Consider the following 15,621-nt stretch of genomic DNA (forward strand, 5'->3'; position numbering starts at 1 on the left):
CAAATTTTGAAGGGCATGTAAATATATTTCAATGAGATTTGGCAGATATTATAAACAAGACAAATTATTACTTTATCCTAATTTTTGATAATTTTATCTCCAAACAATTCTATGTATATAAACTCACAAATCCTTCAGAATACTACCTCATAAGAGGATCATGAGATTTTTTTGAATTTTTTTCAGTACTTTACAAATATTTTTATTCTTCCAAGAGACAAATATCATTAATCCTTTTATACATACAAAGCAATAGAGAAATGATGTGCTCACTACCACAGGAGTTAGGATAAATTTGATACAGAATTAGAAACAGTTATGCTTCCTGGAATAAAATGGTTTCAAACAATACTCAATTTTCTTCACTTTAAGTCTGGAAAACAAGCATAAAACACTATCAGAAAGGAATCTGTTATATATTTTATATTGATATTGTTTAAGGTAAATGGTTTGTCATTTCGCTGGTTTTGTTTATTAATTTATTGCTGTGTGGCATGGTAAAGGACAGCCCAGTTTACAGGGCTGAATAGAGTAGAGACACATCCTGGCCATGGGCCATGTTGCCTGCTCCAGGCCAAATGCTAGTGCAATGGGACTGCCTCTGGATGCTCAAGACCCTTGACATCTTTTATCACAAGGGAAAATGAAGTTTAAACATGACCACTGATTGGGTATGTGAGGTGTACAGGCTCTGGTTAAATGTTTTATAGATATTATTTTTCCTAACTCTCGCAGCAACTCTAATGGTTTCTATTATTGTCTCCATTTTCTAAGAAAGAACTGAGGCACAGAGAAATTCAGTGACTTCCCCAAGCCACGCAAGTGAATAAGTGGTGCAGTCTACATTTAGAATCTTCACTACTAACCAGGTTACTCAGTAGCCTCCCTGCATGTTGGAGCTTGTTATATATCACTGTTAAGTTAGGATGATGACTCTTTACTGCAGTTTACTGTGAATCTTCTGCCTCTCTGTTTAGTATATTCAACTCCACTTCAAATCTTGATTCTTGACAGGGGAAGGAGCATGGAGGCTAAATGGCAAGCTCCTGCAGGGTCACCAGGATCCCTGTGACCATTCTCAACCTTGATGCCAGATTCTCATCGGTGGTATTTCTGCCTTGTCCTTATCCCAAATTCCTCTCAACTTTATCCTTCATGCTTGCTGCTAGATCTCTCCATGCCTCTACTGATCATCTGCCTTACCATGGCTAGAAACCTTAGTTTGCCTCTCTCTGGATATTTGCTAACAACTCTCAAGTACTTCATGCTCTGTTCCAAGTAACCTATTAGGTCTAAACCTACCTTCAGAACAACATCACTGGCATCATTAGGATAACAATTCATGATCCTCAATTATTAGAATTCAAGTCTTGACCTACATATGCAGTTTACATGAACTACTCTCTACCAATTCTACTGCTGTGGTTATCTATTGCTGTATAACAAACCATCCGAAAACTGAATGGCTTTAATCAACAATAATTAATTCTTTGGCCAATGAATCTGCAATCTGGGCCAGACTTGGCAGAGAAAGTTCATCTCTGCTCCACACAACATCGGCAAGGGTGGCTCAACAGCAGACAGAAGGATCTGTGTTCAAGATTGCTCTCTCATGTGACTGGCAAGTTGGTGCTAGCTGCTGGCTGCTGGCTGCCGTCTGGAAGCTCAGGCAGGGCTTGGGGCAACAGCCTTTGTGCCTCTCCATGTAGACCTGTCCATGTGATCTGGGCTTGTTCATAGCATGATAGCTGGGCTCCAAGAACAAACATTCCTAGAGAGAGGGCCAGGCAGAAGCACCATCACATCTTTTGACCTACTAGTATATGGCAGAAACATCACATGGAATAACTTTTGTTCCACGCTATTAGTTGAGGCAGTCTCAAAGGTCTGCCTAAGTTGATTCCACCTTCTGATGGGGAATTGGCAAGGTTCTGGAAAAGTACATGGGGCAGGAAATGTAATTACAGCATTTTAGCAAATATAGTCTGCCACATCTACCTTTCCAGACGTGCACATCCCAACTCCTCAGCCCCCTTTTCCAACAGAACCACCATTCCCTAGGTCAGTGGTTCTCAACTGGGGGTCATTTCCCCAACCAGGAAACATTTGGTGAAGTCTGAAGACATTTTTCATGGTCACAACTGGTGGCTGAGTGCTATCAGCATCTAGTAGGTAGAGGTTCAGGGATGCTGCTAAACATCCTATGGTATACTTGACAATTCCCCATAACATAGAATTATCCATCCCCAAATGTCAATAGTATCAAGGTTGGGAAACTTTGCCTCAGACTAAGTAAGAGCTATCTGATTAATCCTATTTCACCCCAAACTGCACTATGCTTTTTGTGAATTATCTCCAAATAGAAATTGGTTGAGAGTAGGCTCTTTGTGGCAATGTATCTGCATATCTGTTGGATATTCTGAAGATACTGAGATCATATTATTGTTTTAGTGTCAAACCCATTATATTCAATTACTATGTTGAATTATAGGTATTTTGTCTCAGTCAGGAAAAGGTGTGAACCAATATTCTAGAATCAATGCAGCATAAATCACGATCCAAACACTGGCCATTTACTGCCAGGAAAAAAATGAGGCAAAAGCCAAGCAGGGGGCATGAGAAGCACTGCAGTGTTTCCCTAGTTGCTCACTTAACTCTTCCTAGAAGACCCATGTCAAACAGCAAGTCACAGCAAATATCTGGCCTCTGATTAGAATTCCCATGAGCTCACCTTCTTCCTTCACGTTCCAAACTTGTCCCCACATTGACTTCTCTTTTCCCATTTAGCTGCATTGGAATTTGTTAACCAAGTTTCAAACAACATATGTCGGAACTGATGAGGCAATCCCAGAGGTGGTTTCTCTGGCATTTCCGGTGCACATATCACAGGCACTTATCTGGGACACTGACCCCTCAGACCCACCCAGGTTCCCAGGTACCCACAGCATATCTTCCTATCCAGGAAGAAAGACTGACCAAATAGGTAGAAGGTTCCACCAGGAGCAGGTGGTCACTTCTTTATCCATACAACTACAAAAACCATGTGCCATAAATGATCAGAGCAGGGGGCAATTCAAAGCCATCTACACTTGATTTGGAATGCATGATGATGTTATAAAAGAGTTTATATTTTTAATTATGTTGAACCAATAATTAAATTTCAGTTTCTTTCCCAGAGTGGACACTATGGGTAGTGAGACCTGCAAACATGTATAGAAAATAGAATTGAAAAAGAGAAAATATTTTAATAATCTTTACCCCAGATAATCCACAAAGTTGCTAATAATCATGCTACAAAGAGTTGGCATTCCCTATAAATATGTAAGTGCTCCAAGAATTTTACAGTCCCTCAAGTCAGAAACCCTTGAGAGCATGCAGGAAGCCCAGACATTTAAAGTGAAACAGTTTTGTATAATGCTTAAGAGCTGAATTCTAATACCAGTTCTTTGGGTTACTAACTGTTTGACTTAAGTTTCTGGTACTTCAAGCCAGTTTCTTGGGATAATATTTTTAAAGCCCTGTCACTATAATACCACTGAATTCTGGGCAAATTGAAAAAGAAAAACAAACTTTTTAGTACATTAATTCATTTCCAAGAAAGAAAGAAAAATTCCCCACTGCCTAATAATAATAATAATAATAATAATAGTAATAGAAATAACAAAGGGGCCATCTGCAGAAGTAGTGAGTAGTCAGCACTCTGGAAGGCTGGAGTTGTGCTTGTGGCAAATGTCAATACCCCAGGCCAGGAGATGGGAGACTGCAGCCACATAAGTCTGGGAGCTGGACCTGAGACTTTTGAAGTAAGCCAAAAGTGTCTACACCCTTAGTGAAAGGTTGGGCTCCAAATAATCATCAGCAAAGGAAGCCTCACAGAAACATGATTTGTCTCCACAAAGGTTCTAGGTGAAAAAAGATTACTAAGAATAATAACAATAATAATAATCTCCCCAAGAATTAAAAACATCCTTTCACTTGCATCTGGAAAAAGCTTAAAAGCTAAAGATCTAAAAATACAGCCTAATCATCTAGAAAAACAATACAACAAAATAAATCCGAAGGCATAGATGATGTATACACATATATAAATATACACACATTCCTAATGACTAGGGACAGTTAAAAGAAGGTCTTTTAAAGAATAGTATGGACTCTGGAGTCAGACCATTTGGATTCAAATTCCAAATCTGCTATTTGCCACCTGTGTGAACTTATATGAGTTTTTTTTTTTAAAGCATGCCCTTTAGTTTCATTATCTGTAAATGGAATAATGATATTGTCTACCTCATGGGTTATTGTGAGGATTAAATAAATATATCTAAAACCCTTAGACCCTACATAGTAAATGCTATATGAGTTCATTATTAATGTTGCCATTACCACTTCTATTACACATTGTCCCACAGACCTAGATAGCATCTTAAGACAAGAAAAGGTGTCATTATTCACATATGATATGGCTGCTTTCACAGATCATTCAAAGAGTATGTGAAAATTTATTAGAATTAATTTAATGTATTTATTATTATAGAATTAATATAAATTTATTAGAATTTAAAAGAGAGCTTACCGTAATGGCTAGCTATAAGCATTATACAAAAGGCATTGATAACTGTTAGAAAATTCAATCCAGCAATGTACATTAAAAATATTATCCATGACCAAGTTCAGTCTAACTCAGAAATGCAATTTTACTATGATAAATGATTTCACCTATATGAATTATAAATATTTAGGTTTATAAGGTATCAAGTTTGGGAAATATGTCTTAGATAATTGTGGGAATTCATTAAACACAGCCTGGAGTTATGATGGCTCATAATTGTATTTATTGTTAATCACCTCAAAATGAAATTAAATTAACTCAGTTGATTCCTTCTTTTCCTTTCTACCATTAGACTGAAATAGCATCTTGGTCTACTTTCTTCCCACTGCAGCTATGCAGAAGGGCACGAATTATATAAACACGCTTCATGTACTTTCAAAATCTAAGACCCATGTTTGCTCTTCAACACTCTTACCCACAATGTAACACTGCCTCATCAGATTAGACTACTTAACTTTCCAAGGTTCTTTCCACACCATATACTAGTTTATTCATATAACTATAAAACTATAATGTATCTCAGGAATCATATCCCAGGAAATATTAAAGATAACATTCTTCAGAATTTAAAAATGAAATAAATAAAAGAAGACCATTCACAGACAAATAATGGTAGTGTCCCATGAACTAAAGTCTGTGATTAATCTGCATTTGTACTATAAAAAATAAAGACATTTTAATGAGACCATAAAAATAAACTAAAACCAAAAAAATGATTAATTATAAGAAACATTTTATAATACTTTATTTAATCAAAATTACACTAAAAAATTGTATTTACCAAACTCCTTGGTAAACACGTCTGCTATATAATGCAACTTCATTATATTCGGTATCACTAATGTTGATTACATGGTTAATATTATTAACATAGGACTTTCAACATTTTCATCCTTATTTAAAATCTTTAGTTCAAAACTATTAGCCTAGGGACGCCTGGGTGGCTCAGTCAGTTAAGTTCTGCCTTCAGCTCAGGTCATGATCCCAGGGTCCTGGGATCGAGTCCCACATCAGGCTCCTTGCTCAGTGGGGAGCCTGCTTCTCCCTCTGCCTGACGCTCCCCCTCCTTGTGTGCTCACTCTCTCTCTTCTCTCTCTCTGACAGATAAATAAATAAAATCTTTAAAAAAAACTATTACCCTATATTACTCATATATACACCATCGAGTCCCATGATTAATAGTTAATTTTGCTACTTAGAGTGTCATTTCAAGCTTTATCACTTAGGGGCTTACTGTAAGACAGAACTTTTGAGGTCCCTTAAAATTAATAAGGGATTCTAGAACAGTAGTAAAATTGCATCCATATTAACAGTCTGACACATGCATAGCTTTTCCCCTACACTCAACTAAAAAACAAAAGTAAAATATAAGCCAAAATACAATTTCTAACATAATAAATGCAAATCCTGGTTATCAGAACGGACATACTATTTGCATCTCAGTGGCCATCCTAATCAATACAGGACTTTATGAATATAATAATGTTAGCATTAACCCTTGCCTAGTTTCAAATTGCCACACAGTACATTTTGGGGAACATAAAAGTTTGTTAACTTGGTATGTGTATTAGTAATTTGTATTTATCCATCTCATTCAGATCAGCTTTAAAATGTAAATATATTAATAACTATTGCAGGTTGATTTGAAGAACATCTAATTGAAAAAGCTAACCTCAAAAGACTTAAAAAGAAAACTGAGAACCAATATGCAAAATTACTTTAAAGAAAAGGACAATTAATAGAAATCATTTGGAAAATGATTATTTCATGCATATATTTAAATTATTGAAGGGAAAAAATATTTGGGGCTAAAGTTGCTTATGTTTGTTTCTTTATAAATCAAACCATAATATAATGCCTGTTCCTATACTCATTTTAAATATTTTTGGATCAATAGTTTAAACTCAATAAGAATATACTAAAAAATGTATAAGGCAGGTAATCTTGAAACAGAAATAGATCATTTCAGATGATTAGAAGATGAAAAGTGGCAACAACATTTACCATTTGCTTCCTCTTGTATTTTGGGTTGATGATTTATTTGCATTTCTGCAAAAATAAAAGTGAAGTGCAGTTAATAATAGATCTGTCTGAGGCATTATAAGTGGGAGAAAAAGAAGTGCGAGTTAACTCTTTAATGGTAGCATGGGGCACTTGGGTGGCTCAGACGGTTAAGTGTCTGCCTTTGGTTCAGGTCATGATCTCAGGGTCCTGGGATCAAGTCCCACATCGGGCTCCCTGCTCAGTAGGAGTCTGTGTCTTCCTCTGCTCCTCCCCCCCACACTTGTACTCTCTCTCTCTCTCTCAAATAAATAAATAAAATCTTTAAAAAAATACTTTAATAGTAGGAAATCCTTAGGCTTATTTTTAACCTACAGTAGGGCATATAATGTTGCCAAGACACATCTTTACGTGTGCTTTTATTTTCACTGTGAGGAATAATGATAAATCTGATGCAAAGGGTAAACTATCAAAAGGGACATTCTGGGGGCAAATGGGGAATGTTCCATGACACCAAGTTGTATCAAAATCATTTCATAATATTCCATTGTGTGTGGGTGTGTATACCACATCTTCTTTATCTATTCATCAGTTAATGAGTTAATGAACACTTGGGCTGTTTCCATAAAGAGAGAGAGAGAGAGACAAACCAAGAAACAAACTCTTAACTATAGAGAACAAACTGATGGTTACCAGAGAGGTGATGGGTAGGGGGAATGGGTTAAATAGGTGGGGGTTAAGTAAGTGGTGGGGATTAAGGAGCACACATGCTATGATGAGCACCAAATGATGTATGGAAGTGTTGAATCACTATACTGTACAACTGAAACTAATATTATACTGTATGTTAACTAAACAGAACTTAAATAAAACCTTTAAAAAATCATCTTGTATTCTACTGAAGATTTCATTAATCCTCACCTTGAAGATAAAGTTCAATTTCTGAATGAATTATGCCCTGAGACATAAAGGGAAGCCATCTGAGGAAAAGAGAGAAAAAAGAGAGAAGAAAAAAGAAGAGAAAATTAATTTCTGCTTTTCTCGATTTTTACAATAAGCTCAATTCTGCACTAATTTTGAACATTAAAAGGTAACTATAAAAATAGCTTTTATAAAGTCAAACAATCCAATTTACTGTGAACTCATGATTGTGGTAGAAATGATATCATAACTGTGGCTTGAATAATAAAATACATAAACTGCTAAACCTGCTAACCATCTACCTCTCCAAGTTTATCAGTCCTCAGTCACTAACACTCATAAATGCACCTGGGCTTCCAGCAGAGCACTGCCCTACCAAGCTGTAATGAGGCAAGGGCTGGTCTCAGACTTTGAGCCTGATTCCTGGGCTAGGCTAGAAAGTGTCGCCCACCTATTGGCACAGAAAAATAAGTTCCCTCATTTTTAATACATCCTCTACAGAGGTCTCTACCTTGCTTTCACATGACTTCCTTTAATATCTCTTCCTCAGTGTCTCCAAAAATAGTGGTACTACCTTAAAATTTGATGAAAATATTACCACCTTGGAAAATGTGCTTATGCTAAGTAATAGCTCATCCTGGCAGTTTCCCTCTAAATCAGCCAAACTTCTGTGTTAGAAGCTCCATGTTGTAGAAAAAGCCAAGGCTGAAGTCAGAAAACCAATGTTATCACTTTCAGCTTTGGGATATCACCCTCTCGAAGCTTCGTTTCCTTGACTAAATTATCTCCTTACAGAGCTGCTGTGAAGTTGAAATGAATAGTCACGTGGTACATAAATGTTACTATTATATCACGATAAAGTTATTATCCCATATTCAAACACACTTCCATTCCTTCTATCCATCCATCCATCCACCCATATATTCAATAAACATTTAGAAAATGTCTTCTGTATGCGAGGCCCTTTGCTAAGTTCTGGGGATTTGGGAAGAACAGTAGAGACTGGGAACCTGAGCTGAGGAGATTTCAGTGTAAAATGCGGAAATAGACGTGTAAAGGTATAAATGTAGAGTTGTAGGTGATGTAAGAAATACTTACAGATATTGTAGGAACATAAAAGGAGGCTGACCAATTCTGAATGGGAAGAATGAGGAAGTACAAAGGAATAAAGAACAAACAAATGTCAACAAAGAGGTGATACTTAATCCGAAGGTTGGGCAGTAGGTAAGATATCTGTTAGGCAAACAAGAAATGGGAAGGGCATCACAGGGAGAAAAAATAGCATTGGTAAGAGTACAGAGATGAGGTTCTACATGGATGAAGCACAGGAGGCTGCTGGGAAAGACTTGGGGGCAGGGTGGGGGACCCTGTGTGAAGGACACTGAAGGGGAGGTCACTCGATCTGAGAATGTCAAGTGACTCAGGTGAAGTTATGGGACTTACTCCACCACAATAGCCTTGAAATCACCAGATGATGCTAATAGGTGGGGTATAAAGGTGAACTATGTCAGCTCATGCTGTTCTACTCAGCTCTCAGGACAGTTCATCGCTCTATTTTTCAAAAGCTTTGAGAGATCCCATTTCCTTCTAACCACTTCCACCTGTGCCTTACAAGTGTGCTATAGAGAGGTAGGCCTTGAACAGTAAGGTTTGTACCAGAGGACCTGCCTCTTGTCCTAGCTGAGTGGGGCAGATATGGACACCTGATCCACATTTGGTCAATCAGTCTTAATATCTTTACATAGAGATATAGAAACTGTGATCAGATGGCACTGCTCATGGAGATTTCACAGTACCTCTATTGTTAAGGCCAGGTGGTATTTTGGAGTGCAAAGCTAGCTGCAAGCCAAAGATATGGGAGAGAAAAGCCTGTGTACAAAGAGAAGCAGCTGTTGTACAGAGAGAAGAATAGAGATTTTCAATGAAGAGATACCTTCAAAATCCAAAGAGAGTGACTGGCTCTCTGATGACTCTCTAGTTTATAATGTCCAGCTTTATTTCTTAAAGCTGGGTTCTATAAGAGTCACCTTCAATGTTGCTCTTTTAACATTAATCTTAGTGAATTCCTCATCCTTGCAAACAAACCAGAGTTTATTGACTGAACAAGTGAAATTTTAAAAATCATACTCTTATCTTGTCTTTTGTTTAGTCCATTTATGGAAGGTCCCTTCTATGGTTTCTCTTTTTTTAGAAGATATTGGGCTAATGCAGGGTTGTGGCCCTGAAAGCCACTGAGACTTCTGAGTACAGGATACCTACTAAAAATAACTCCCTCTACATTGCTCCAGGTTCAGATTTCTTAATGTGAAATCAACAAGACAAGCTGATAAACTCTCAATTCCAGAGTGGTCATAATTTCTATGAATTTTTTTAAAAATAGTTTTATAGTGCCATTAGATATTTATTCATGAACCATTTCTAATTCATAGAACAGGATAGATCTTAGTTGCTGTAGATGATAGTTATTTGCGGCACACACATATTTTCTGCCGTATATATGCCTCTATCTAATCAGCCAAGACTAGTTGTTGAAGATTAGGAACCATTGTTTTGCATGAGGACATGAAAATTCCCCCAGATCCAGTGAACAGATGAAAAGAATTAGAGCAGTATGGCTTGAGAGGAGCATGGTGATATTAAAGAAACAGAATAAAAAGTAAGCAGGAGGAGCCTGCTTGCCTAAGATCACCATACACATTATGCAGTCACCAGCAGAAACATTCTTCAAAACCCCAGATCAACAGAGGTTTCCCTTTCACTGGGCTAACTAGGAAACACAAACACAGAAACAAAATAAATTTGCTCTAGTCTTTTAAGGTTAAAGTAGACAACCATGGAATGTATTTGAGCGACTTTGCCCTCAAATATATGGGCTGTTTTTGGTGGGGAAGGGGCCTAAAAAGGTTACATAGATTAGATTTCATCCGAGATACATTTTAGATACGGCAACCCCTCATTCACATTGAAAAAGGCAGAAGAAATAGTAAATGCTTGTATGAAGGTTCTACGTCTCCACCCCCATCCCAAAAAATGAGCAAGACTGATCCCTGCGCCTCATTCTGTCAGTTTCCCACCATCACTACTTGTCACTTCCACACTGAGGAATGGCTCAAACTGACAAAAAGAGCCCAGAAATCTGCAACAGCACAAATACATGCTCAGAATAGCAAGAAATGATTAATAGTGGCCTCTTTCAGGAAAAAGAAATCAGTAAAGTTAAATGATTGTTCACTGTCTCATGATAATTTTTATTATTTTTCCCTATAAAACAGTATATTACGTTTCTGTATCTTAGAAAATTTCAGCATCCTTTCTTATCTATATTATTCATCATTCTCCCCTATTTCCCAGAAAAGCAAAATAAAACCATTTGTATATAAGCTGAATTATTTTCAAAATAAAGAAACACATAAACAATTTTTACCAACACACCTGAGCATGTTAGAGAGGGAACTCATGTAAAGATGAGGTGACCTCTAAGGTTTCTCCCATTGCTCTTTATTAGTCTTTCCTTCCCTCCCTTCCTCTCTCCTTTCCTTGCTGCCATTCCTGTCTTCCTTCTTTCCTTCCTTCCTTCCTTCCTTCCTTAAGTATTGGCCAAGTCTGCACTTGGAATAAGAAACCATGTTGGACAATAAAAACAAATGTATGAGACCCTACCCTTAAGAAGTTTATCATCTAGCACATGAAAAAAACACATTCATAAACAATGACAGTGGATGACATGGTGTGGGTGAGTAGTGTATAGAGGTCTAAGTAAAGCACTAGAGAATTTTATTTTATTTTTTTAAAGATTTTTTATTTATTCATTTGAGACACAGAGATACAGAGAGAGAGAGAGAGAGCATGAGCAGGGGTGGGGGGAGGCAGAGGGAGAGGGAGAAGCAGGCTCCCCACTGAGCCAGGAGCCCGATGTGGGGCTCGATCCCAGGACCCTGGGAACATGAGCTGAAGGCAGACGCTTAACCATCTAAGCCACCCAGGCACCCAGGACTAGAGAATTTTAAAGAAAGTAAATTCACTTCTGGTTGGGCAAGCAGAGAAAGCTTCATGGCATGGATATCATTTTATCCTGGGCTAAGGATTTCACTAAGCAGAGGAAAGAATAAAATGCTGAGATATGTGAGGTAAGAGAGTATTAATGTTCCTGGAGAATGTCTAGGGAAGGGAACAAAACATACTTTATTAGGGGGAATTGGAAGAGAAGCCTAAAAGAGTGATGGGGAGACAGGAGGGGTCAACTCATTTTGCATCTGGCACCACAAACTAAGACCTTACACATAGTGGGCCTGGTTGTAACACTTTCCTTGTCTACTGTGGTTATGCAAAAGAAGGGTACTGTTTCAACTGGGCTGTACTGGTTCCTTTCCTGACCCTCTCCACAAATTAAGTCCTGCTCTGTGTATGATTTAGTTTACGATTTATTCACAAATTTGCCAAATTTAGCACACACTTCCTGAGCACCTACAACATTTTACGATCAGTTTGTCCTATGGACACTGAAGGTCTTGATTTCCACTTTCTAAAGGCATGGACCTTCACATGTGATTTCCTTGGAATGAACACCAGAGGTGGTATGTAGCAGTTAAGTAAGGAAAATGCTTTGTGAATGAGAACAATGGAATGGTGGAGAGGTGATCATTAGCCTTGCTTCTGTTTAAGAATCTCTTGCATCAAAGGCAGGTCTGCCAGTGCCTGAAGCCACAGAGAGAAAACCATAGAAAATGCACTCCTCTCTGCCAGACAGTGAAGGCAGAAAAGTCCCTGTTGTGGCTGATCAGCCAGTAAACTTCAGTTTTTCAAGACTGAGATATCCTGAGACAAATAAATCATTTATTAGCATAAAAACCAGTAGAATATTAGACTTTCTTTTTAACTCCTGTATTCATTCTAAGAATCACTCTTTGGTATTGTATTAATACTTCAAATTAATATTAAGTGATAATTTTGTTTATACATGTCTTAGTGAGATTAAGACATATTTAAACCTTTTAGATTCCATGTTCTAATTCCAAATTCTTCATTTAATGTGATTTCCCTTAGGGCTTATGGTGTCTTCATTACTATATGCCCTTTGGTTCAGTTGAATACACATGTAATTTTCAGCTGTATTATTGTATTGTGGTATACATGGTAGGAGTTGAAAGTAGAAATATGACATCAGCCTAACCTTAAGGAACGTCTTGTGAGAGCTGGGAAAAGTCAGAGACATAAACACATAAATACAATTACAGGTAATAAGTGCTGAGTTAACATTGTGTGCTTTGGTAAAGGTATGGAAGGGACAGTTAGCCCAACCTGAAGGTTTAGGAACGCCTCCCTAGCAGAGGGGATACAACCTCTTGTAAATTACCAGTCAGCAGAGTGAGAGGCCACCAGACTCTAGGCACTAGGAGAGGATCAGGAGTTAGGCGAACTCCGACGGGACAGCATGAGCAGAAGGGAGCACTGAAGGCTGACCGGGAGCAGAGAAGAGCCAAATCTACCCCAGACTGTGCAAGGCTGGCATCAGCTGCCAAGGGGGCTATCTCAAGGGTATGAGGAAGGCCTCTTACCCGCTCTGTTCAAATGCTTGCCTCACATACCTATGGGGCTCACACTTATTTTAATGGAGCAACAGACCCTCTTTTCAACAATTAGTAGGAAGATGTTGAAGATTATGAAATGGTGAGCATGGACCTTGAGTGGAGGTGGCATTCCATGTGAAAAAGTACCCAGGATTTGCTGATAGTCTAGTCTATCCAAAGTGAAGACTTTTAGGGGGTGGAGCAAGATGGCAAAGGAGTAGGAGACCTGGATTTCATCTGGTCTCAGGAATTCAGCTGGATAGGGATCAAACCATTCTGAACACCTACGAACTCAACAGGAGATCGAAGAAAAGAATAGCAACAACTCTCTGAACAGAAAAGCGACCACATTCTGGAAGGTAGGACATGCGGAGAAGTGAATCCGAGGCAATATTTGGGAAGATAGAGGGCGGGGGGGGAGCCTCTGTCAGCAGCTTCTGGCAAGTGATAGAGCCACAGAGCACAAAATCGGAACTCACAGAAGTCGGCTCTGCTGAGGGACGTCGTTCCAGTGGCTAAGCGGGGGGTGGAACCCTCGCGGGAGAGTGTGGTCTCAGGACACTTGGGGTCACAGAAAGACCGGGGGTGCCTGAATGCAGCAGAGCTCCCAGGTATCGGAGTGGAGAAGCCAGCTGCAGAGATGGAGCCAAGGAGTGGGCTCTCAGCTCGGGGTTGCCATAAACCATGATCCACAGCACAGTCGGGCCACTGCTCCTCCAGCAGGGACCCAACAAGCGGCAGATCTGGGGAGACTCCCCTTCCTCCCCCCGGAGGAGCGGTACAGAGAGCACCGCAGGGATCTACTGGGTTTGGAGACTCCACATGAGGTCAGGTGCCAGAGATAGAAATGCTCGGTCACAGGCCAGGTGAGCAAGGAGTGTGGCTGGAGACTGGGGAGATGGGAGTGATTGACTGCTTTTCTCTGGGGGCTCACTGAGGAGTGGGGCCCCAAGTTCTCGGCTCCTCCGGGGCAGAGATTGGGAGGCCGCTTTTTTCACTCTTGTCCTCCAAAGATGTATGGAAGGCTTGCAGGGAACAAAAGCTCCTGAAAGCAAACCCGAGCAGATTACTTAGCCCGGACCAGCAAGGGCGGGGCAATTCTGCCTCCAGCAAAGACATTTGGGAACCACAGCAACAGGCCCCTCCCCCAGAAGATCAGCAAAAACAGCCAGGCAAGACCAAGTTTATGGATCAATGAGAATGGCAGAACTCCAGCACTAGGGGAATACTGCACATAGAATCCATGGCTTTTTTACCATGATTCTTTAGTCTTTCAAAGTTAATTTTTTTAACTGTCTTTTATTTTTTTAATTTTTCTTTTTCCCTTTTCCAACCAACATCTTATCAATCCCTTTTTTAAAAAACATTTTTATTTTTCATTTTTAGAGTCATATTCTATCCCTTCATAGTAGTTACCCTAATTTTTGGCATATATATATAAGTTGTTCTCTCTTTAAAATTTTGAGATACAGTTTCTTCTAACAGATCAAAATATAATATATATATAATATAATATAAATCTCTAGTGTATGGCTTTGTTCTAGTCTCCTGCCTGATCACATTCTCTCCCTTTTCTTTCTTTTTTTTAATCCTTTTCTTTTTTTTTTTCAAACAACTTCTTATCTTATCAATTCCATTTAGAATTTGTTTATAATTTTTATCTTTACAGTCATATTCCATCCCATCATCGTATCAACCCTTATTTTTCTACATATATCACTTTTTCTTTCTTTAAAATTTTGGGAGGCACTTTCTTCTAACAGACCAAAATACACCCAAAATCTAGTGTGGCACTGATCTATGCACCAACCTGATCATATTTGATTATATTCTGGTTTTTTTGTTTTGTTCTGTTTTTGTTTGTTTTTACCTTTTTCTTTTTCTTTTTTTTTTTTTTTTCTTTCTTTCCGTTTCTTTTCCCCTGGCTTCAGGTCTTTTCTGATTTGTTTAGAGTATATTTTCTGGGGACATTGTTACCCTGTTAGCATTTTGTTCTCTCATTCATCTATTCTCCTCTGAACAAAATGACAAGATGGAAAAAATCACCTCAACAAAAAGAACAAGAGGTAGTACCAACTGCCAGGGACCTACTCAATATGGACATTAGTACGATGTTGGACCTAGAGGTCAGAATCATGATTTTAAAGATACTAGCTGGGCTTGAAAAAAGCATGGAAATTATTTGAGAAACCCTTTCTGGAGAAATAAAAGAACTAAAATCTAACCAAGTTGAAATCAAGAAGGCCATTAATGAGGTGCAATAAAAAATGGGGGTGCTAACTGTTAGGGTAAATGAGACAGAAGAGAGAATCAGTGACATAGAAGACCAAATGATGGAAAATAAAGAAGCTGAGAAAAAGAGAGATAAACAACTACTGGATCATGAGGGCAGAATTCGAGAGATAAGCGATACCATAAGACAAAACAACATTAGAATAATTGGGATCCCAGAAGAAGAAGAAAGAGAGAGGGGGGCAGAAGGTATATTGGATCAAATTATAGCAGAGAAATTCCCTAATTTGGGGA

General features: G+C 38.6%; 1 protein-coding gene across 1 annotated transcript in view; it reads right to left on the minus strand.

Moving 5' to 3' along the window:
• Positions 1–15,621, minus strand: part of LOC148164638 (lipoxygenase homology domain-containing protein 1-like) — a 263,084-nt gene that overhangs the window by 77,885 nt on the left and 169,578 nt on the right. Inside the window, exon 17 of the mRNA XM_088022889.1 lies at positions 7,529–7,587. Coding sequence (XP_087879015.1) covers positions 7,529–7,587 — 59 coding nt within the window. The remainder of the gene's footprint in view (positions 1–7,528; positions 7,588–15,621) is intronic.

Source organism: Eumetopias jubatus, unplaced genomic scaffold, assembly GCF_037043125.1.
Source record: "Eumetopias jubatus isolate StellerSeaLion01/CBP00866 unplaced genomic scaffold, mEumJub1_p1.0 scaffold_4, whole genome shotgun sequence".
Classification (NCBI taxonomy): Eukaryota; Metazoa; Chordata; class Mammalia; order Carnivora; family Otariidae; genus Eumetopias; species Eumetopias jubatus.